The sequence below is a fragment of the Cricetulus griseus genome (genome assembly GCF_003668045.3).
Source record: "Cricetulus griseus strain 17A/GY chromosome 1 unlocalized genomic scaffold, alternate assembly CriGri-PICRH-1.0 chr1_1, whole genome shotgun sequence".
In the NCBI taxonomy this organism is placed as follows: domain Eukaryota; kingdom Metazoa; phylum Chordata; class Mammalia; order Rodentia; family Cricetidae; genus Cricetulus; species Cricetulus griseus.
In genome coordinates, this window is record NW_023276807.1 from 11,119,843 (window position 1) to 11,145,346 (window position 25,504).

A 25,504-nucleotide genomic window follows, 5' to 3' on the forward strand; every position below is an offset into this window, starting at 1 on the left:
CAAGAAAATGCCCCACAGACAGGCCCATGGGCAGATCTGATGGCAGCAATTCCTTATTTGAGGTTCTCCTTTCCCAGGTGACTATAGTTTGTATCCAGTTGACAAGAATTAGCCAACACAGGGTTAGAGAGATGGCTCAGTGGTTAATAGCATGTACTGCTCTTACAGAGGGCCAAATTTATGATTCCAGCACCTATACTTGGGTAGGTCACATCTGCCTGTAACTCCAGCTCTGAAGAATCCAATGTCCTCTTATGACCTTTGAGGACATCTACACACATACAACACACACACACACACACACACACACACACACACACACACACACACACCACTTTTTAATAAAAATAAATCTCTAAATGAAAGATTAAAATACTGCCAGGCTTACCACATTTAAGGGGCTATATAATTAGAATAGGACTTGGGGAAATAAAACAGCTTGCAGCCAGTTAGTTCTCGATAACATGTAAAGAGGCTGTCCATGAGTGAGTCAGATGAGCCGAGTCCTTGGATTTCAATACAATGCCTTGACAGAACTCACTCTGAAACATACTAGCATTGGAACTGATCAAAGATGGCTTCTGCTTTCAAACTTGCAGCCAACGTGGCACCAAAAGCCCTTCTGAGCACCATCCTGAATGCCAGCTGTTGGCTTCCATATAAACCACAATGTCCTCCTACCCTTCTCAAGGAACTCAATCCGAGGCCTCCAGAACACCAGCCCCTTGAAGCTTCCCTGGAGGGCTCCTGGCACCACTGCAAGCAGTTGAAAGATGTGATTGTTTCTTGTGGGGAGATCAGACTCCTTGGAGAAACCTTCCTATTATTTCTTCAGTTGTTGTTAATTACTCTCTGTGTCTTGGGCTCTTCTTTATTCCCTCCTTATATAGCTGCTTCCTTTTTTTCCTTTTCTCTGTTCAATCAGGGTAATGGGAAATAAAATTTTCATTCACTGATTTCCATAGCAACACATAACGGTTTGCCCTGTTTTGGGGGCTACCTTCTTAAAAAAAAAAAAAAAGATGAAGGCCCTTCATCAAGCACAAGTCCAAACGTAGAAGAAAAAGAACTTTTTGGAAGCCATGCAAACCAATCCTAGCAAGGGTTTTTAAAGAGTCCAAGATGAACCTTCACCTTCCAGCATCATGCAGGAGCAAGGATGCAGCTGCTTAAGGGCAGGAGTCAGGCTCTCAATTACCATTGGAAAGGGGGCAAAGACCCCCCCTTCCAACCTGAGCTTCATAAAGGAAATCAGAAGCAGCCAAACAATCCAAGCAGAGAGCTCAGGCATTAACAGAGCTGGAGAAATGAGAGGAAAGTGAAGCATTTTTCAAACTCGTTCACTGCTAATTACACCAATTAGTGGCTGAGCCTTGTTAGCCTGAGGAGGGGAGAGCATCGCCTGTTCATTAGCATCACTCACTAAGGGATCCTTTCCCAATTCTCCTGCAGTTATTTTAACTAAGAGTGCCGCATGAATTCTCACCTTCTGAGCCTTTGCATACTGCAGAGGTGTGAGCTCACAGTGACGCTGAACACACAGGCCTCCTCATCCGCACGGCAGACTGCTAAAGATGTTCTTGGAGTTCCAAAGCACAAGGGAAGCAGACCGTGGAGCAAATCCACGCTGCAGAATTTACTTGCCTGGTCCTCTCCGTCCTACTGATCCATCTCAAACATTTCTTTTTTCAGGCATGAAACCATACTGAATAATGCTTTTGAAAACCATCGTGGTATATATAACCCGGGGCTCAATCAAAATGATATTGTGTATGGCTTATCAGTACTCACCCCCTCCCGACTCCCATATGCCTACCCTCAAAATCAGATCCTTAAGGATTTACTACCCCCTCCCCCAACTGTACCCTCGGTCCTCCTCCACTGAAACCTATTCAACTGCTACATCATTCCTGCTATGCTGGATCTGAGTACTGTCTGTCAGTGAATGAACGCACTCAGTTTCTAGAGATAGCATCAATCTGATGATTCTGCAGTGAACTCCACATGCTCTGCGCCCCCACTGAGTGCCAATTGCTGCTACTCAGAGAGAGGGCTCTTTAAAGCAAAGAGCTGAGGAACCTAAAAAACCTTGGGGATTATTGATGACTTCATTTTTTTTTTTTTTCAGAGCATGGGCTAGGGGATCTCACCACAAACAAGAGTCCCAATCCTACTATTTGGGATTCTGAAGCTATTTAGTTCCAGAGTCTTTCTGTGCGGAGAATTATAGAGGTCTTGTAACCTACACACCAGAGCCTGATACACACTGGAAGGGAGGGAGGGAAGAGAGAGGGAGGGAACAGAATTGAGGGCATCTGGGAACAGAAGAAGATGGACAGCAACTCTAAGGAGTTCCAGTCCCACCTGCTGGGTGACTCCCTCAGAAGAGGAGAGCTGCAGTCCCGTGGTTCTTCTGAAGGTGATGACACCTGCTCCGGGTGGGAGCCCGGGGACCGGTGATGACTGTATGGCATGAGCCAGAGGTCCACCTTTGTGCAGCTGCACACACTTCTGCGCTTGTCTGATATTTCTGTTAATGAACACTTGCTAAAGCACTGGATGCTGAACGCCATGTGCCCGGTACCTCACAGGTACCAGCCGGGAGGACGGAGATGGAGATCAGAAACCCCTTGTTCTACAGATGCTTCTCGGCAAAGATGGAGGAAAATATCCTTGGTGTCCTGAGCACTACGCATGGGGATTGAGGCCTCAATGGGATGCACCGAGGGGCCTAGTGTCGAATGTCAAATGTGTGTCTGAGTCCAAGCAGGAAGCTCTAGACTCTGCTCCAAAAGGATTATCAGGTAACTTGCAGAAGCCTGTTAGAATTTGAAACCCTGACCTTCAAGGGAGAATGAAGTGGAGTCCCAGGGAGCTCTGGGCCCGTTCTCCCCTGGAATACTGTGAAGTGATTTTATTTATTTACTTATTTTTACTTTCCTCTTGTTAAATCTGTAAAAATCAAAGTATGGTTTCCATTGCAATGAAGGGCTTTGTCGCTCACCCAATTTGTTTATTCCAATCCTCGGGTCATTAGTTCCTAGAACCCTCTGAGGGTGGAGAAGAAAGGGAGAAAAAGGAAATGAGGCAGAAAAGACCCAGGTTTAAAAAGAAAGCAAAGTACTAACAATGAAGAGAACGTGGATGAGAAATAAGAATCCTTTGGTCCACACTTCTCTCCTTTGTCTTCTTCGTCACTATGAGATATGTGTTGGAAATGGTTTTCATTGCCAGCAGCATCTCAGCTGTGAATGGGGCAGCTTCAGGAGAATGCTAAACCATAACACCTGCCCAGACTGCCAGGTGTTGGGGAGCAATAGTTCAGCCCAGTGACAAACCCGCACGAAAACATTACCAGGAGCGCAGGCTGCAGAAGAATCACAGAAGCATGCTCCGATGAGCCTGCACCCAATGTCCACTTCAACCGTGAACCACGGGTGGGGGTGGGGGGCAGGCACCAACCCATACCTCCAACAGCAACTTTAGAAACAACTGGGCTGGGAGCCAGAGTGATGGCTCAGCAATTGAGAAGGCCTGAGTTCAATTCCCAGCACCCACATGGTGGCAAGTAACTATTTGACGCTCTCTTCTGGCCTCTACAGGTCCTACACGCATGTGATGCACAGACACAAAACACCCATACATCTAAAATTTAGAAAAATAATAATAATAAATCTTCCTTTAAAAAACTTTAAAAAAATAGCCAGGTTGTGGGCAAGATCTATAAGCTAATTCAGGATTTGGGTATAAAGTGGACAGACGAGGTTAAGAGAAAAGTCTAAACAGACTTTGGCAGTTTGGGAAATTGTGAGATCTGAAGGTCTCCTAAGTATGTAATGAAGGCTGGGTTATCACTCTTTTATTTCCAAATTGTAACCATCCGTTGCTTTTCTTCACTTAGAGTCTTCGTGAACATCTTATTTCTAAAGACTTCCGTTCTTGGGTGCCTGTTCCTTTTCTCCATAGGGTCCACTGAAGCATGAAACAGCATACACTTCTGAGGTCCCTGTCTTAGTCACTGTTCTATTGCTATGAGGAGATACCATGACCAAGGCAACTTATAGAAGAAAGCATTTAATTGGGGGCTTGCTTACAGTTTCAAAGGTTTAATCCATTCTCATCATGGTGGCAGGCAGGCAGGCATGGGGCTGGAGAAGCAGCTGAGAGTTTTCATATGATTTGCAGCTTGCAGGCAGAGAGGGTGAGCAAGACTGGGCCTCCTGGTACATCTCCTCCAACAAGGCCACACCTCCTAATCCTTCCTAAACAGTTGTACTAACTGGACATCACTGAGAGTCACTCTCATTCAAACCATCACAGTGCCATTTATCTTATCTCTGCTACTCTTGCTATTGCTAACAGCCAAACCACTGCTGAGCCTAAGACAATACATATTTTTGTGTATGTTTGTTCCACAGTATTATAATTTAACTTTTACACTGAGGTATTTAATGCATTTTGAGTAAATTTTTGTGTATGTGTGAGATAAGAGGCCAAGAGCATTGTGCATGTATACAATCCATTTGCTCCCATGTCATTTGTTAAAAGGTTATTTCCTCCACATTGAAATTTCTTGTCAAAATTATATCTACAATAAGTACATGGATTTACTTTGGGGCCATTCTGTGAACCTACGCATCTGTGTTTTCAGGGGGTTTTTCTGTATAGTCCTGGCTCAATGGAAACTCACGTTGGAGTCCCAATTGATTTTGAGACTGCTGTCTTCCTGCCTCGGCCTTCCAGAATGCTACCACATGTGGCCTTTATGTATCTATTTTTGGCCAGCATTACATGGCCTTCAGTTATTACAGTTCTGTTGCAAATTTTTAAAGATGAGACACAAGTATCTTCCAACTTCAAGACCATTTCTGGCCATTCTGTGTCCTTTGCATTTCCATATAAGTTTAGGAACAGCTTGTCAATCTCTGCCCAAAAGCCAGCTGAGATTTCTTGCAGAGATTGTGCTAAACTCATAAAGTCAGTTTGGAAGAGGCCATCTCAAACAAGCTTATCACATGACTTTATCAATATCAACGATCTGCATCTTCTTTTCAGTATACAATTCTTATGCCACTTCCATTAATTTTTCCTAGTATTTAAATGTCTATGCCTGTGTATGTATGTGTGTGTTCACGTGTGGGTGTGTGTGACTGTGTAAACATATGTTCATGTGGAGGCCAGAGGACAACCTCAAGTGCTTTTCCCAGGAACACCATCCCTTCTTCTGAGACAAGGTCTCGCATTGCCCTGGTGCTCATCAATTAGGCTAGAGTGCCTGCCCAGTGAACTAGGGATGTCCCCCTCTCTACTGCTGCAATAATAAGCATGTGCCACCATGCCTAGCATTCTACCTGGGTTCTGTGGATAAACCTCAGGTCCTCTTGTTTTGGAGGCAAGCTTTTTGCTGATGGAGCTATCACCCCAGACCCTTACATTTAATTTTTGGTGGATTTATACGTGGAATTCTTTTCTTAACTTCACTCGTGGCCTATCCTTTGCTAATCTCTAGAAATACGATTGACTGGGCTTTGATGCTCTCCCCTTCCTGCAACCATGACAAAGTATTTATTAGCTCTGACAGTGTGTGTGTGTGTGTGTGTGTGTGTGTGTGTGTGTGTGTGTGTGTGTATGTGTGGATTCTGTAGGGTTTCTATATGAGTAACTGTTTTTTTGTAAATATTCTTTTTCTTGGTTGGCAGTGCTGGCTAGACTCTGGTTTCTGTTTAGCAGAAGCAGTGAGAGCAGACATCCTGTCTTTCCTCTGACATCAGGAAGAATACTATCAGTCTCTCATTGGTTACTCTAGTTGTGCGTATTTCACAGATGCTCTTTCTCAGGTTAAGAGTGAGACTTTAGGGGTCAGAGAAAAGAGTTGGCAGTTTAGGACACTGGCTGCCCTTGTGGAGAACCTAAGTTTGATTACCAGCACCCACATTAATTGGCTCACAACCTCCTATAAATCCAGCTCAAGAGGATCCAATGCCTCTGGCTTAATAAGCACTCACACACATGTGACATGCACACACACACACACACACACACACACACACACACACACACACACACACACTTTAAAATAAAATAGAGGCTGGGGAGATGGCTCTGTGGTTAAGAGCACTTGTTGCTCTTGCAGAGGACCTGGGGTCAGTTTGCAGCACCCACATGGCAGCTCATAACTATCTGTAACTTCAGCTCCAGAGGTTCCAGCCCTCTCCAAACTCCCATGGGGACCAGGGATGCACATGATACCTATACATCATATAATCAAAAACAGTCATATACAGAAAATAAAAAGAAACAAAATATTTCTTTCATTTTTCAAGACAGGGTTTTTCTGTGTAGCCCTGGCTGTCCTGGAACTCTCTCTGTAGACCAGGCTGGCCTCAAACTCATAGATCCATCTGTCTCTGACTCCCAAATGCTGAGATGAAAGGCAAGTACCACCACCACCTGGTCAAAACTAATTATTTTTAAAGGTTATCTTGGATTTCTGTTTTCTTGGGATTTTTATCTTTCATTTGTTTTTGTTTTCATGATGGGGCTGTTGGATTTTTTTGTTGAATGATTTCCCATCTGTGTTGAGATAACTGTGTGGTTCCCCCTAATATTCTGTTAGTATTGTATATGATATTTGTTGACTTTTAGATGTTAAACCAACCTTAGGTTTCTTTGATGTCTCTCATTTGATCAAGTTGTATAATTCTTTTTTCTGGTGCATGTAGTTTGCCATTATTTTGAAGAATTTTTCTATCTTTTTTCATAGTAAATATTGAAATTTACTTTTCTTGTAAAGTCCTTGGTTTTGGTATGAAGGTGACATTGGTCTCATAGACTGAACTAGGAAGTAATATGTCTTCCTTGTGTACATTTTTGAGACATTTTTAGAAGTGGTATCAATTATTGTTTTAAAGATTAACTTAATATTTTAAAAATTGCCCACATGCATGCACTCGTGCATACACACACACACACTCATACACTTAAGTGTGGGTACCTGAGATCCAGAAGGGAATGTCAGGTGGCTGTGAGCCACCCCACGTGGATGCTGGTAACTGAACTCAGACCCATGCTCACTTGTAACCACTGACCTTCCCCCCAGCTCTCTATGCATTTTTAAATGTAGCTTTCTCAAGGGCTCACAGTTTGCTTGTTTAGAAAACTGTGGCACAGATAGCATCTTTACCAAGAGGCACATGGCAGGAATGTGCCAAGCCAGCTCTAATCTTTAATACATTCCCAGCTACAGTTCCCTACAACTCACCACCACTCGGGACTACAACAAAATCTTGCTTGCTATTTAATGCAGCAACAACAAAATGGTCATCTTCCCTCTCCGTTGGTTCAATAAACACTCTCTCAAAACCTGCCTGAAGGGCTTGAAAGAGCCTTTAGCCTCGTGACATCAAATTTGATATTTTTAGAACAAGCCAATATTCAGAGTCAGAGCTCGGGCTCAGATAGTAAACTCTGGGGCTCTCGCTCGGTGTTCACGATTAAACCATGAGGAGCCCTTGAAATGTTTGAGCTGTAGCATAATCCAAAAAGAAGTTTGTCAAAATTATTTAATACTCTATGACAAAGGCCAGGTTCTGCCCGGATCCTACACAGAGGGAGTGCTGAGGTGAGTGTGCCGGTGCCCCTTGCAGGCAGCCCCGCCTCCTGTGCTTTATCAATAGCCCTGTATGGAAATATAATTAACCACAACAACCAATTACACACTTGCCTTGTGGAAACCAGCACCCTCTGAACAGCATATGGCTAGGTAAACACTCTCATTACTGCTTTTCCCTATTGGCCAAACCCATTTTCTGTCCTCTATCTTTCTTTCCTAAGAGTTTTTATTCAATTTGATATCTCATTTCATCTCCTTTGTTGTATTGTTTGTAATCTTAGTGATTGTTTGCAGCTAACAGTGCACAACCTCAACCAGTCATGGTCTAATGTCAGGTGACAAATCACTTCTTCAATAGCATGTGCTAATAATAAACTCAAATTTTGTATGTCTAAACAAGTATTTTGCCTCTGTGTGTGGGGGGGGGCAGAAGTCAATGTTGAATATCTTCTGTTGCATTTATTTATTTATTTATTTATCTATTTATTTATTTTGAGACAGGATCTCTCACTGAAGCCGAAGCTCACCGGGTTCCAAGCTGCATGCCTTTTCTTTCCTTCTCTTGACTGAGTGTTCTGGTTCACACTACAAGAGCTGTGCTGAATAAAGGTGATGAAGTGGGCATGCTTGGTTTGTTCTGGATCTTAAGAGAAGGTACATAGATTTCACCTCTCAGTATATTGCAGCTGTTTGGTATAAAACAAATGGCCCTTAATACGTTCTTGACATCAAATCCTTGAACAGATTTTTTTGTTTGTTTTGTTTTCTCATGATTCAGCATTGGTACATCGCTGTCTAGGAACCCGTCCATTTCTTTCAGGTTATCAACCTTGTTGGTGCATAGTTGTTCACAGTGACCTCAGGGACCTCCTCCCTTTGTGAAGTGTCACTTGTTCTCCATTGGTGTCACCTGTCCTTTTCTTACTTAAGTCTAAGTCAGGGTTTGTCTGAAGAACTCTGCTTTGCCAATCTTTGGTGGATTTTATCCTTTCTACTTCCTCTCTGCTCAAATCTTTATTTCTTTCCTTATATTCATGTGCAGCATGGCTAGTTCCCCCAGCTCCTGGAGAGGCAGTGATAAGCAGTCTTAGATCTCCCGACTTTACCAACCGGGGCACAAGTTGCTATATACTCTCACTTTGATACCACTTCTGCTGTGGGCTTTGGTATGTGGTATCAGGGGGAAAAAATGAATTTTCTTCTTGATTTTATCATTGATCCATTGTTTACTTTCCAGGTGTCATGTCACCTGGATGGGTGCCACCATCCAGGATAGCTATGATGCAACCCAACACAAGATCAGAAACATGTTTAAAACATTGTGAAGGGCTTAATCACGATGGCTCAGTGATTAAGAACACTGGCTGCTTTTCTAGGAGACCTGGTTCAATTCCCAACACCACATGGTAGTTAATAGCCATCTGTAACTTCAGTCCCAAGAAATCTAATGTTCTCTTCTGGCCTCCATGGACACCAGACATGCATAGGGTGGATAGACATACTTGCAGCCAAAACATACACACACACACACACACACACACACACACACACACACACACACACTTAAAACACCTTGAGCATGAATCTTGTAGATGACAATAACAATTCTCAACGTCAAAAGGTTGGTCACACCTACTAGATGCATGCTGACATATGAAATCATGTGGTCACTTTCATTAATTCAGCACTGGGTGGCACCCGGGTAGAGATAAGCCATGAGTCTGCTGTCAGCATGTGGTCACTGTTTCAGGAACAAAGGGCAACCCAAGCCCAGATTTCTTGAATACGCTGATGGTGTGTTGTTCAGAAAGAACCAAGACAGTGCATCAAGTGAGTAGGCTGTCCTCACAAGCCACTCCCTGTGACCTAGAAAGGTCCACATGTCTCATTCACAGTCACCAGCCCGAGGGCAGATACCAAAGGATTCTGTATGGCTCTGAACATAGTCACAGTGTGTGATCAGTCTCAAGCTATGGCTCCCTAGTCACAACTATGGCTACTAATGTCACCAACCTATGTACACCCTAAAAGCCAACAATCTGCCAAGACCAGCCCAACAACTAGGCTACAGCCCAGGCCTACATGGCTATGGGTTGCCAGCTGATTCTGTGAGTCTCTGATCTACAACCATCACCACCACCATAAGCGATACCAACTGGGACAGTGATTCATGTCCCAGTGTGGTGTTGTCTTCTAACACTATAACTACTTCACAGAGGTCCCATCTACTGGCAGATCTAGGATGGAGGCCATTAGAATATGCCTAGCATTCAGTTTGACCAGTTGAGCACTCAATTCCAGAAAGTCTTTTGATTCTGATTGTCTTACATCAAATGTGATCTTGGGTCATGATGACGTGCTGTTCCAGATTGGGGGGATGTTGGTGAAGGCAGTCCCTTAACCATCTTAGCATATGCTAATCTAAGCTTCCTCTGAGTCTCACAGCTGGAAGTACCCACACAGCCTTGGGTACCTGAGGCCTACCACACAGCTGGCTGAGATGCAACCCAAAACTCAAGTATATCACGTTGGGGCACAAGTCTCTACCAGGTGGTAGAACAGTTTAGTGCCTCTATCTCTGTAGTAGTTGTGCTACCCAAGTTGCAGGATGGGGATGATAGAGACAGTCCCTTGGCCATCAACAGTGATGGTAAGGTGGGCTGCACCTAATTTTCATAGTGACAGGAATCTGCACTGGCTCAGGAGGGGGTGTGCTCGAACCTACTCCCAAACCAGATATGGTATAGCTAAAACTAGAGTCTGTCCCATGAGCACACAGGTCTCTTCTCTTCCTGAGGCTCCATCCGTGAGCTCGACCCACCTCCAGTTTCTCCTAGCTGCTGGGTCTTACTGCAGCGAGCCTACAATTGATCACTATCACAAATCTTTTGGGCTTATTTTCTAGCCCTTCCGCATGGTGAGCTATGTCTTACTCCCTGCTCTTCAGCTAGGGTTAAAGTGGGAGTGATGGAAGCAGTCAGTCACGTGGCCCAACACAGTCCAGCTGCCCATTCTGCAGGTAGTGGCCTAATGGTAGGTATCACATAGCTTTGCCCCACTACTGTTTCACCACGGCAGCTCTGTACTGAGTTTCAAGTCTAAGTCCCGGGCATAACTCTCTCCTGCCACCCATCCGGGAGGTAACTCAGGCTGGGCTACTTAGAATTGAAGAAGTAGTGATAAGGGCCAGTTGCCTAACTTTCTTTGCTACTGCTGTGATACAACGTTGATCAAAGCAATCTGGGGGAGGAAAGCATTTATTTGGCTTATATGTCTACATTGTAGTCCATTATCAATGGAAGACAGGGCAGGGGCTCAAGACTGGAAGCTGGAGGTAGAAGCTGAAGCAGAGACCACAGAGAAACACTGCTTACTGGCTCACTGGCTCAGTTACCTTTCTTATACAGCTCAGGTCCACCTGCTTAGGGAAAGTACCACCCACAGTGGACTGGATCCTCCTATATCAATTAAGAAAATGCACCACAGGCATGCCCATAGGCCAATATGATAGAGGCAATTCTTTAATTAAAGTTACCTCTCCTCAGGTAACTCTACTTTGTATAACTAACCAGCACAGGGGACCCTTACCGGAACACCTCTCTTGGCTGCCACGTCATTCTGCCTCTCCCTGTCCATTTTGACTGACTGATATTTTCCTCTTCAAAGGTCACCTTTTCTTGCTTCTTTTCCTGCATGATAGTCTTTGACTGAATGCCAGTCATTGTGAATTTGATCTTGGTATGTGCTTAACAGTTCTGTGCCATGTAAATCTCTCTGAGCTCTATTGTGAGATGTAGTTATGTTACCTGGAAACAGTTTTTGTTTTTTCCATGTCTCACTTTGATGGCTTCAGAGGAGTGCCCAAAGCAGTGTTCTGTTTGAGGCTCGTCATTCCCGACCATTGAAGTTAAGACCTTCCCAAGTAGTCTTCACACCCCCATAAGCTCAGGGTCCTCTGACTCTGATCCTGAGGCTGTGTGAGCATTATCTGATTTTCTTTCAATTCCTTCCAGTAGCCCCCACTTGTCAGACACCTTTCTTCCGTGTGTGAACTGATTCTCAAGGAGGAGCCTACACATGCTGTTTTGGGTATGCGTTTCTTCCCATTTCTGGCATGCTCCACTGTGAGCTGCAGCTGCCTGTGTCTTCCAGACTCCAAGCTCGGTCTCTGCAAACTTAGCAAGTTTTGACAAGCTCCTCCTGGCTTCCTCCTCCATGCCCCACGGCCTCACGAGGCAATCAACTGGGAAGAGCAGTGGCATCTTCTTTCTGCCTTGTGCCTTGTTGATTACTGACTGCCCTTGTTGCTTGGTATCCACTGTCTTCACATCATTTTGTATAAATCTGGGGTGGGGTCAGTTATTTTTTCCTTAAGGAACTTTATGTCCTTCTCTTGGGATTAAAACAAGTCAACTCCCAGTGTGGGCTTTGCTGCCTTCTTATCCCAGGCATCGGGCTGATAATGAGTCTCCTCAAATAGATATTGCCCCCAGCATGGTGACATGTGCAGACTGGTCCCTGACCACCGGGCCCTCCGGGGGAGGTGGGTATGGGAGTGAATCAGTGACAGGAATATGAGGACAGCTACCTCCAGAGACCCTTTGTCTAGTTCATCTGCAGTTGACACAAATGACAATCCAAGCCTTCCCCTTCCCCGTCCCCCATGGCTACCTCTTTCAGCCGTTAGGCCTTGAGCAGTCAAACTGAGGGAATGATTGCTGCCTTCCCACAAAGCAGACACAGGGTCTTTGCCTCACTGACCATGGGCTGTGACTAGGAAAGGGGTAGTCAGGTAGTCGGCCATTCTCCATGAAGACGCTGGAGTCAAATTCAGACAAAAGCTTAGATGACTACCCAGTGGAAGAATGATCATCATCAAATTTCCCCTTAGAATATAAATGGTACATCCTGGGTATTTTTTAATGGCTGCTTAGTTATTTTCTTTGGGGGATATGTGTATGTTAGGTTGAAATGAAAGGTTTTATAGATCATTACAGAATTTCAGACCCACAGCTCATCCTAGAGGAGGCTCTCAGATCTGTAGAGCTGCCTGCAAGTTGAGCAGAGAGCTGCTCAGAAAGCCACTGGTTCTGGCTTTCGTGGGTTGTCACCTATTGCCAGTATGGACCTTCAGCAAGGCACTGCCTTTGGATTATCTCCATTCCTGTAAGTAATTCCAATAAACTCATGTATTCACCAAGTTGGGTTTTGCTAGTATTGTTACTTTGGTCTGTCATGTGCTCCCTAACTTGGGAGAATAGATATTTGCTCATGTCTCCCCAGGAATAGTGTCACACAACAGTTGTCCTTGCTACTCTCTAAAGGCTGAGAAGTGCAAGTACTTTCAGCGACTTCTTTTTAATACTGGCAATACACTACAAAGCCTCACAGACCCTATCGCTTTCAAACTGCATCCGAATTCAACAAGCAAATTTCTGCTTCTCAAAGAAGAGCAGCGGCCATAAGGATACAACGAATGCAACCAATGCAGCTTTCTTTGAGGTTGTGTGAAGGTGAGTGGATGGTAACCTGCCAGTCAGTGGTATGCCGTTCAGTCTGCAGGCAAGGCCATCCCTGAGGCCTCACATGCCCCGCCAGGTAAAGTGGCACATGCCTTTAATCCCAGCACTTGGGAGGGAGAGGCAGGCAGACCTCTGTGAGTTTAGACCAGTCTGGTCTACAGAGTGAGTTTAAGCCAGGGCGACATGAAGAAACCCTGTCTTGAAAACAAAGAAAACCCCCACATGCCTCTTGGAAGATTACCCCCTGACTAAGCTTGAGTTGTACTTCTTGCATCTTCTTTTCAATATCCCCAATCTTTGGACTTCCGTGTTCAGCTCTGCAGAGCTAGCACAAATCTTAATATAATGCTACAATCAGAATCCCCACCCCCAAGTGGATAAAAGATCAAGTTCAATATTTCAGTGGAATTCCTCATGCCCACCACATCTGATCCGGCCTTCAGCAAGAATCCTGTTGTGTCAGTCCAGACAGAAGCCTCCTTATTCATCGTATATCCTCTAAGGAAGTTTCCACTTACAGAGCCCCGCTACCCCTCACTATGGATGTCTGCGCTATGTTCAGAACTGAGCTCAGACCTCTACCAAATCTTGATTCCTTCTTCCTGCCTTTATAGCTTAACTACTATCCAGCTCTGATTCCTCTTTGGGGATAAGCACAAGCATGTGTATACACACATCTACACACACACACACACACACACACACACACACACACACGTACACGTGCACACATGTACACAAATCCCACAGCTCCAGAGACTCTCCCCGGCAATGACTCCAAGCTGAACTAAGGAGTTCTCCTGTTTAGAAGCATGGGACTCCAACTGTCCCACCTATGTCCCCAGCCACCAATATCACTGACTCTTTTGCACGACACACATACTACATAAACAGCACCTACTGTAGTCTGCTGGGGATACATTAGACTGAGGAGACTTGTCCACCAGCCTCCGGACATGAGCCAGTGTGCTGCAAGCTTCTTCCATTTCTCTCCAAATGAGAAACACATCCTCTCTGACACCAGCACCTAGAGAGGGACATACAATGTAAGCAGATGGCTGAGACAGGCCCCCAAACATCTGTGGGGTCCAGCAAGGAATGGCACATCAACTACTCACTGAGGACATCCCTGAACAACCAGTTACATTTCCCCAACTAGTTTGTGCCCAACTAGTCCCTTTATGGAAGTTCAGACCTGGAACCCCCAAGGGAGCCTAGGCATGGGTGACATTAACCTGTGATCCCAGTGCTCAGGAGGCCAAGGTGGAAGGATTGCCCCATGCTCCTTTGAGCTTAGGCTACAGGTCACCAATATTCTTACCCAACTGTGAATCCTGTAAGCTACAATAAAAACCAGCATGGCAAGATATGCCTGCCCATGGGTGCAATGGTACAAATGATATGGAGTAACTAATCTTTCTGTTAATATTCAGGCATCTGCACTGGCCCGTCCTTGGGGTTCTGACAGGATGCGTCCTCAGCTGCAGCCATTAAGAGCACCACCTGTGCCTATTCACTTTTAAAAGGGCCCTGCCCACCTCCGGTCCCTCTCTCTCTCTCCCTTTCTCTGTCTGTTCCTCTTTCTATCTCTTCCTTTCTCTATCTTCCTCCCTCTCCCCTCTCTCCCTTCTCCCTTCTCTCTCACTGTTCCTGTCCCCAGAGGCCAGACTCCCCCCTCGCCTTTCCCCTTTTCCCTTAATAAGAAACCTCTCCTCTTGAATTCTATCAAATGGCATCTTTCTCTCTCGAGCCACTTTAAAAAAAAAAATTACAACACTTTCTATCTGGATTTAAGGTCCACTCTACAGAGGAAGCACATGCTTGATACCAAGAATCTAGCCAAGGACTCATGACTGAGGAGCTCACAGGCCCAGAGGTGAAGCTGCCACTATTAAACTGTTAAATGGGCCTATACCCAGCTCCCTCCAAATTCACATCTTTATACTCGCAGATTAGTGCAGCTCTCAGACCGCTTGGCAGTTAACAAGGAAACTCACAACTGGTCAAAGTGCAGAGAAGAGGAGTTTATGGAGTTCTCAGCCACAAATGGAGCATCTACATTAACCCCTCCCTCTTAATTCTCAGAGATCACTTAGGAAGGGGGTTGTAAAGATAGTAAGAGCCAGAAGTCAAGGACGACCTGACAGCAGTGTTCTTCTGGACATGTTAGGGCCACAGCACTCATGAATTCACAGCATCTGTAGTTGCCTCCAGAAGACCTATACAAGTTCAAACCAGTCAACCTGCTAACACAGAGTGGGGAGGGGGCCTGTGAGCTCCCACCCCTAACTGAGGGGTTATTGGCATTTGGTGGCTTCTGGGGAGGGAAGACGAGTTTTCTTTAAGGGTATAACACTTAGTAGGTAAACCACACTCCAGGGGATGTCTTCATACATATGAGTGTAGGGGAAGCATAAATTAGACTCCATGGGTTATATAAAAAAAGCAAAAAAAGGAGACAAAGATTGGGGGTGTGAGTGTGGGATGGTAGGATGGATTTGGGAGGAGTTGGGGGGGCTGAATCAGGGTTATTATGATCAAAGTACATTGTATACATGTACGGAATCCTTAAAGAATTTATAAAATATTGCATATTTTTAAAAACCAACAAAACCAGGCCAAAAAAGAAATGCCCCCCCAGAGAAATGCTGCCACTTCTATGAACCATATATGCAGCTGTTGGGATGCACCCAGTGCCTGTAAATATTTGTGGCAGCCAGAAGAACAGTTTAACATAAATTATACATGATCCTTCGGCAAGATAAGGGAAGAAATCAGAGGCGTCTCATGAAAGCCACAGTCACTGTCCAGAGTGAGTGGAACTGAGTGGCCTGTGACGGCATCTGTCCCTGATCCTTGTTGGGTTAGCTGAGGTGTCCAGCTTCTTTGAAGCCACTTTCACTAGTCTCTCCTTTGTTCTAAGGCAGCAATGACCTTTTAGCCTTCATTTCTGTACTTCTGCTGTCTTGGTACAGGGTGAGGTTTGTCTGCACAACACTTTTTTAAAGTATACGATTTAATTAATATAGATGTTTAATTAATGTAGATGTTTGTGTCTCCATGGGATGACATGCTGTTGTCGTCAAGATTCAGACCTAGGAGGGGCTTCTCTAGAGGTCAAGGAAGCTGTAGGAACAGGAGGGAAATGCTCATGGCAGTGAAAACACATAAGTAGTTTTTTTGAGATTAAAAAAAAAATATGCATATGAGTGTTTTGACTGTTTGTTAGGGCACCTCCTACATACAGTGTCCTTAGAGGCCAAAAAAGATCCCTTGGAACTGGAATTACAGATAGTTGTCATACAGCATGTGGGTTCTGGGAATTGAACCCAGGTCCTCTGGGAAGAGCAGTCGGTTCTCTTAATCATGGAGCCATATTCCCAGACCAACACAAGAGATCTTCAGTGTATCAACGTGAAAATCCGGCCTGTGGCAACTCCTATAATTTTGCAAGATGAAATCCTCTAAATGATACTTCACATGCCTATTTCTTCACGTAAAGAAAGTCACGATCCATACTTCATCTTGCTGCTGTACCTTCCCAGCGTATCCCCTGTCCTGAAAGCCACACTAGATTCAAGGTGGCTTCCAGAATGACAGGTTGCACAACCTGATTAAAGTCCAGAGGCAGGAAAATTATCCCCTATAGTCACTCTCTCAGGCACCCTTCCCTGAAGTTCTATACAACAGTCTCACTATCTACCTGTGGCCAGAGCCTCATCACAGGGCACTGTCTGGCTCCGATGGAAACAGGGTACACTGTGGCCCTAAGTAAAGCTGGAGTTCTGTCCTAAGGAGTAGGTCTGGGTGACAACTGGCAGTCCCTGCCACATCTACTGAGACCTGTTCTGTGCCCAAGGCACATAGCAGCATGGGCCCTGACATGTGGAGGTAGCATTCTGGCTAGGTCCCCATTTTCTGCTCTAGTCAAGACATGGTTTCCAAAGTCTGCTTCCTGTGCAGAGCCTGACTACTCTGCTCTAACTCATGAGAGGGCAGGGTGGAGGCATATTATCCCCCTTTCAGTCTGAACCTCAGTAACGTTTCCTTCAAGGACTAATGGGGACAGGACGGGCATGCTAAGGAGATGCCTAAGTGGCTAAGGGGCTTGCTGTGCAAGCATGAAGACTGGGGTTTGAATCCCTACAGTGCATGTAAATCTGGGCACATCTGCCGTGCACATCTGTAGTCTGGGCACTGCTTAGGCAAAATGAAGGGCAGAGAGAGGAGGAGCCCCAGAAGCTAGGAGACCAGCTAGTCTGGCACACAGGGTAACAAACAACAAAGAAACTGTCAAAAATAGTTGGAAGGCAAGGACATATGAGCTTATTTCCTGACCTGCACAAGTGTGCTTGCTTACACAAGTGAACATGCACACACATTACACACACACACACACAGAGAGAGAGAGAGAGAGAGAGAGAGAGAGAGAGAGAGAGAGGAGGGGTTAAAAAAGAATAAAAAGAAGGACAATTGCTGGAGACCTTATGTACCAGGCTTTCTTTTGGGGCACCAACCAGCCCTCAATTCATGACATGCAGACTACTTATTAGTTAGGAATTCTGGGCCTAGGTTAGGCTTCTTTCTGGCTAGCTCTTTTAACTTAACCTGTTTCTCCTTCTAATCTTTTTGCCTCAGGGAGTTTCACTTTTCTTTCCTTCTGTATATCTTACTTTCACTGCTTCTCGTGTCTGGCTGGCAGGCAGTTGGTGGGCTTCTGCCCCAGGTTTGTCCCTCTTGTTCTCCAGTTCTCTTCTCCTTCTCTTGTTCTTCCTTCAAGCCTAGATTTCTCCTATTTGCTCTCTCTGCCCGCCAGCCCTGCCTATCCTTACTCTGCCTAGCTATGGCCGTTCAGCTCATCATTAGATCAATCAGGTGCTTTAGTCAGGCAAGGTGAAACAGATGCAACACATCTTTACATAATTAAACACACATCCTGACATCATTAAACAAATGCAGCATAAACAAATGTAACACATCTTTGCCCAGTTAAAGTGATATCCCACAACAACCTTATGACTGGTGGTGACAGATGGCCTTACCCATTGCTATTCTGGCCCCCACCTCTCGGCCCCTGTGCCTCTCAGCCATAGTCTACTAGCCATAAGAGATCCACTCTGAGCCTACAATAAGAACCCCTAAACCACCTTCTTGTCTGAAGAATGTACTATGTTGGCTCAGGTGATGTTATCATGAGAGTCAACAAAGGAGTCAAACTGTCAGGTGACAATCACCTTTCTACCCGCCATGGGCCTTTTTGATCAGGAACTCTTCTAAAGGGGCTTAGCTAGACATCTAAGATTTAAGCCGAGGGTGAGGAAGGCCCACTGGAAATGCAAGGGGACAGAGGAGGCACAGGAAACCTCTGTGAATTGGAAATGTACCAGTCTAAGTCAGAGGAGAAGGATCCACAGGCAGCCCTGTCTCCTAAAGGCTGAGGACTAGCCCAGCTAAGGCCAGCCTCACACAGAATCAGTATATTAAGTTCACAGAAATATCCCAGAGGGCTCAAGGAGCCTTCCTCCCAAACAGCCCCACTGCATTGACCTCTGACCTCAGAGTAGCAATTTGGAGCTCATTCTCAAACATTGGTATCACCTGTGAGTGAGATCGCATGAAGCTGCCCTTTTATATGACTTTGTGTTTGGAACCTTCTAAGTATTTTCCCATTTTATCTCACCGCAACCCTGAAGGCAAATTCTATTTACTATTTCCAGCCGGGTAAATGGAGGCAGAGAGGGGCTGTCTGGGATCAAGCCAATGAATGACACAGCATAGATTATAACAACTTGGCTGGCTTGCCGGCTCTCCCTGGAAATGGGTCCTGGAGCCCCTCCACAAAGTGCCCACTGACCACTCCTGTCTACATCATAGTTGACAGTAACCCAAGAGTCTATAACCAGGGTTGGAGACTGGCCACCACTCCCCACTCAGACCAAAGGACTGGAGTTAAGCCATCAAGACAGACTTGTGAAATGCAGCCAAGAAGGGTAGAGCAGGTGCAAGGGTCCTGGCTTTTTCTTAGGTAACTAGATGGAGTAAGATGACATTAATGGCTCTTGTCCTGATGATACCAGTGACAAGCCCTGACAGAAGTCAGTACAGAGGTCAGCACAGCTTCACAGCAATGCCTAGCTCAAGGAGCAAAACACGAAGTATGCTGAGCTCCTCCACGCTGGGACTCTAGAAGAATCTTACTATTGCCAATGAAAATCTGAAGTCCACAGGACTCCTGGCCTCTGTGAAATCAAGATGGCCCAGCTGCCTGCCTCAGCAGGGAGGTGTTAAGTAGCAAAACTTACTCTTCGAAAGTTTCAAATGAGACAAGGCTTTCCTCTTGCTAAAGCCTCAGTACAGTCTATACGAAGCTACATCCAAGGAAAAGCCTCCAAGGAGATATGGTAGCCTCCTGTCATCCAGGGGTAGAAAATGGGGGGGGGGGGCATGACACAACACAGCGGGGGGAGGGGGATGACGACGGACACCAAGTGATCACTCTCTGGCAGGAACTGAGATTTTGGTGGCTACACTCAGCACACTAGACTTCTACACTCACTGGAGATTAAACTACAGATAGCTTTGCAGAAAAGGAGGCGGGGAAACAAAACCCAGCTGGTGAAAAGCCTAGAGTGTATAAAGGCGTGATTCGGGATGTACACATTTAATTATAGGACACTACACCGGCGGTGAGGAGAGTTGGCATTCTGATCAGGGACTCTTTCCTTCCACAGGACTTAGCTAAGCTGACATCTGAGAGTTGCAGCCAGGAGAGAGAGCCACCCGCTAGAATTGCAGAAGGACAGAGGATGAAGCACGGGCAACCTCAGTGGGTTCTGTGAATTGGAAATCCTTCAGACTGAGCCAGGGGAGATGAATCTGCATGAAGCCTTATGTGTCCTGACCTCTGAGGAATAAGCCAGCCAAGACCAGTCTCAGACAGAAGTAAGATGAGCAATCTCATAGAGATAACCAAGAAGCCTCCAAACAAATAGCCCCGTGCTTGCACCGACCTCTGACCTCTGGATGGCGATCTGGAGGGTTGTGTTAAAACACTAGCCTCACCTAGGAACAGTATCACACGAAGCCACTGTGATTAATGAGCACCCAGTACTGACTTCTCTGACTTGCTAGTTTGACAAGTGAAATGAGACCCGGGACAGCTAAGTTCTGGTGTGACAGGGGGACAGGGGGGCGTGGCTGCCCAGCATCACCTCTCTATCATCTACGTCTCACCTGAAGGATAAGTCAAGTTGTCATAGTCAAGTTGACATTTGCCTTTAACAAAGATGTGACAACCTACTATGTGTTGACTGTACTACGTGGGTGCTAATAATATAGTGATGAACAGGGGAGCACATCCCAGAGTCTAGAACTCAAGGTTCCCCATTATTGTCCCCCCAATACTCTGCCTTTATGACCTACTCACAGCACTATCCTGTCAGTCCTCTAGGACCCCTGTGCTCCCTATATCAGGGCACTCAGCCTCCCTTGCCCACACTTGGTTAACCCTCCCCCTTCTTCAAAGGCTCATTCCTTACCCCACCACCATCCATTGTTGACCAGCTACCCAGAAAACAGCTTCCTGCAGCCTCCCTGCCTTCCTAGCCATGAAACACACTAATCACAACCACTGCTGTCAACTTGACAGGATCTAGAATCATGCAGGACGCAAGCTTCTGGGTGTGTGTGCAAGGGAGTTCTCAGTAAGTTGGAAAACCCACACTAAAGGTGGGCAGCACCATTTCATGGGTTGGGATCCCAGATTGCAAAAAATGGAGAAATCAAACTGAGCCCCAGCATCCACCACTCTCTGCTTCCTGACTGCGGATGCCATGAGACCATCCCACTTGCACTCAGGCCGCCAGGCCTTACCCCCATCATGATGGACTATACCCTCAAACTATGAGTCAAATTAAACCCTATCTCCTTTAAGTTGCATTTGTCAGCCATTTGGTCACAGCAGCAAGTAAAGTAATGAATACTTCTATGACAGGATATAATAATAATAATAATAATAATAATAATAATAATAATAATAATAGTGGAGAAAGAAATCCTAGAAATAACAAGAGGAAAGGTGGCAACAGTGGCAAGCCTGGCTGACTTTCGTCTATCTAAGCTTTGTTCAGGCAGGAGGCATTCTTGGGAAAGCCCAGGCTTTGCCAGCTATGGAGAATTGGGACTATGTTAATGACTCGTGAAAGATCACTGCAGGCCTTACCCCATCCCTTCTCTCTCCTCTTGACATCTTGGAGCCAGGCCACATGGGAGGCCTGGCACACCTCCTGGCTCCTCTGTATCTCCCCTTTAACAAGCTATCTTCTTCTCTCAAGCTACCCAGGCATCTCTGTGCAGTGCATTGTCAAGAGGTACCAGAGCCTGGAAACTCCAGTTTCTGTTCTCTAGCCTCAGATCTGCACCTGTTGCACCACCACTGACTGTTGGAGCATATTCCTGGCTGTCACTCCAGCCTCAGTTCCAAGAAACACAAAGAAGCATGAGCCAGTGCTGGTGCCGTTAGTGTTCACATCGTCTCAAGTCCAGTCTAATTTAAGGCAATCCCTCACAAACAAGAAGCTTATATTTAGGAGACAGCTGCTCACAACGCAGCCTATCTCTGCAGCCTGGCATCCACTCCTGCTGCAGTGTTCATTGCGCAAGCGCAGCTGCTGCTCTGGCTGCACAGGCTGCACAGGCTGCCTCCAGCAGAGGGTTTGCGAACATCTAAAGCATAGAAACAATGTATCTGCTTGTTTGTACCCTCCGAATCACTCAGCACAGGTCCCAGAACTGTTATTAATCTAATCCTCCCTTGCTTTTATTTGGCTGGTTACAAGGACACATTTATTTACCACCTGCTACTTTCTCTCTCCTGGACTTGCCCGCATCTGAAAGTATGGCTACCATTACTGCAAGAAACTCTCCCCAGTGGTATGTAACACAGGGATCGTTCAAGCAAATGGCTTTGCTCTGGGGATCCAGACATTAACTGTGGCAGTCCTTAAACAAGTCACTTGGTGTCTTAGCCCAGATCTTACACTATGGTGAGGCAGGATTGTCTTGAGTAACCTGAAATGCTATAACATAGTCTAAGACCAGGAAGGGAAAAACAAACAAACAGAAAGAAAGTGGATATGGCACAGTCCGAGGGATACTTAACGCAGCCCTGGATGATGGTGACAGACAAAAGCACTCATGGTGACTCTCAAACCCCAGGTAGTCTTTCCCCAAACCCCAGGACTCCTGAGAGAAGGACTGATCCAGCTGAGTGACAACTTTACTGTGGCCTATTACTCCTATTTGGCCATGAAGATCTTAACAAGGCCTTAATAGAACCATGAGAAGGCTGTATGCATCAGGAAAAAAGCAGCAAAAAGTTTTATTTTCAGAAAGTAATACACTTTTAAAATTATAAACTGTGTTGAAACTTACAAGAGACCAAAGGGAATAATGAGAAGGGAAGTTAAAATGGAGAGAGGGACGGGCAGAGGAGGAGGCCGGGAAAGGGTAATTAACACTAAGAATGTTAGGGAAAACTGTGTTAGACTTACTATGTTATTAGCTTTATATATACATATATATTATATATAGGCTTCATGTATATGTCGATACATAAATATGAATATGCATATATATAATATATATTCCATATAGAAGAATTTAATTGGAGTTACCCTAGTGAAAGAGATTTTGCTCCTCTGAAGCCATAGACTGTCAAATAAAAAGCCCAGTGCTGAGCCAGGTGTTGGTGGTGCATGCCTTTAATCCCAGCACTGGGGAAGCAGAGGCAGGTGGATCTCTGTGAGTTCAAGACCAGCCTGGTCTACAAGAGCTAGTTCCAGGACAGCCTCCAAAGCCACAGAGAAACCCTGTCTCAGAAAAAAAAAAAAAAGCTTGGTGGCGGGTGTGGGACACCACCCCTCTATTTGTTGGCCAGAGACCCCCAAAATAATACAGTATCTTGCTGTTGCTCTTGGTTGCCCATTGGAACTTGATGGCGAGACCCTATTGCTGAAGACAGCACACCCAGGTCACAGGACATAGGGAAATCAAGTTGGTACCAACCAGGAGGCTTCCTCCCCTCTGGCTAATCTCATAGTACTGCAGACACTATGTGGGCTGCTGGAAGAAAAGCAGCCATCAACAGGTTTTAGCCAGCTGTGAACCCTTTGACCTGCAATAATGACAGATGTGGTGGCACCTGAGTGCAGTAATGTGAATGTTATGGGTGTAACCAATCACTTTCTAATTGGATTTAAGCCTACTCCACAGGATGAAACTCGGGCCTAGCCTGTAACTCTGGCCAAGAACCTGTGATTAAAGAGCTCACACCGGCCTACTATTATTCTACCAAATGGTCACAGCATCGAATCCTTCTCAGTTCATATCTCTGTACATGTAGATTAATGCAGCTCTCAGATCCTGTCGGAGATGTTTCTTTGTGCAGCAGACTGCAGTTAATGCAGAAACTCACAACTGGTCCAAGTGCATAGAATAAGTGCCAAGGGAGTGTCCAGCTACAACTGACACACCTATTGTGGTTGTCTACACAAGAACTGTCTAAGTTGAAGGCAGTCGGTATTGTAGCATGAAGTGGGAGGGGCTCATAAACCTTTACCCTTTACTGAAGAGCTATCCCTCTAGGGGAGGGAGATTCAGTTTTCAGCTCAAAGGTGTGGCTGCTGGTAGGTTGACCACACTCCTGTGAACGGCCCCACGCACACCTATACCGGATACAAAGCTGGTGTGTTGGTAAGGTGGAGGTGGATTTGAGAGGAGCTGGGGTGAATGTGATCAAAATACACTGTATTATAGTCTTCAAAAATCAGTAAAATATTTTGCAAAAAAGAAAACTTCCCAGAGTCCTAAAATTACTGCCTGGGTTTGATAAAAGGGGACACATTACATCCATGTAGGTAGGAAGTGGTAAAAATCAGTAAATTTTCGGTAATGAAAACATTCTTAGTGGTATGACATGTGTTAAAATGTTGTGCTGTTGATCAGTGATTAAACTCTGCTGTCTGGATCTGGACTCATGGCCCTAATGCCTGAGGCACTGCGTGGAGCATCATTCAGTCCCACTCCATGGAAAGTACCCAGTGGTTAATTTAAAACAAATGTGGAGTCATCCCACCATTAGGGAGAGAAAGCATGCTTCCGTGGGCCAGGGAGTTTGTAAGTTTCATAATGGGCCATTCTGTTGTCTCGGCAGCAATGCCAAATGCAAAGGATGGGCGATGTGAGCTCCAAGTGAAGGTACAATGTGTGACTGTCTGCTGGTTCCCTAATCCTCATCTAAGCAGAACACTGTAAAATGCAAAGGTAATGTCATCTAACTGTCCAACAGTCACTTAGTGAACCTGGAAGTGACCATTCCTATTCTCAGGAGACACATGCTCCCCTTCCCCCCTGCTAAGAAGCACCTGCCCAGGTACTAGTGAACAGATGATGGTGGATACCTGGGCAGAGAGAGAACATTGACACGAAAACCAAATGTACTGCCATGATGAGATGCCGCCAAGGGGCCCTCACTAGAATCAGAGCCATCCTGTTTGGACTTTCAACCTTCCAAGGTGTGAGTTAAGTAATCTCCTGGTTTTGTTGTTGCTGTTAGCATTGTGTTTTGTTAGCTGTGTAAGCACTCAGCCTTGGGTACTTCACTTCAGCAATAGAAAACTGGCTAAAATATCTGACTGTGACATCCTTAAGGACAGAATTATGTTTTCTTTTTTAAAATAGCTAATACACCCATGACTCTTGGTTAATACCTCCAAATAGACTGTTCTAAAATCGACTTTTTGAGAGTCCTCCCTTCTTCATCACCGCATACCCCAGAGCCCAGCAAAGCTCTTGACTTTTAAATAACACATCTGGAGGGCTCTCTCCGCCTGAAATCAAAGCAAGTTTATTCTAATGTAATCAGAATTCATACTAGCTCTCTTTTCCTTAGCAACTGGGTCTAAATTTTAAAAGACCTTTGATGAATTTCTCTACACCTCATGTGTTGTTAGGTGATGCCTGCAGGACACTTGCTCCTACTTGGTTAGTTCTGGGGTTGAATGCAATGGCTGACCTCAGACTAGAACCGATCTTACCACTGTCCAGCATCAATCGAGCAGTGCAGCTGAAAGCCCTAAGTAAACAAGGAGCCTAGGATAGGAGCCCAAAATGGAGACAGGAATACAGGGGTCTCTAGTCATGGGGGTTCACTCTTAGTGAGGGAGCAAAACCTACAGAACCATCAGATATTCAAAGATGTGAACTAAGGGCAGAGGAGAGGGAGTTACAGGTAGGTAGTTCTTATATCAGCTGGGCTCTTGGAGCAACTTGAATCATAGAGCAGAAGCAAAAATGGATGCTCTGAGAGTCT

General features: G+C 45.4%; 1 protein-coding gene across 1 annotated transcript in view; it reads right to left on the bottom strand.

The window, feature by feature from the left end:
- Positions 1-25,504, bottom strand: part of Vwa3b (von Willebrand factor A domain containing 3B) — a 176,942-nt gene that overhangs the window by 102,847 nt on the left and 48,591 nt on the right. Inside the window, 2 exon segments of the mRNA XM_035453446.1 lie at positions 8,745-8,749; positions 14,032-14,161. Of these exon segments, the coding sequence (XP_035309337.1) occupies positions 8,745-8,749; positions 14,032-14,161 (135 nt within the window).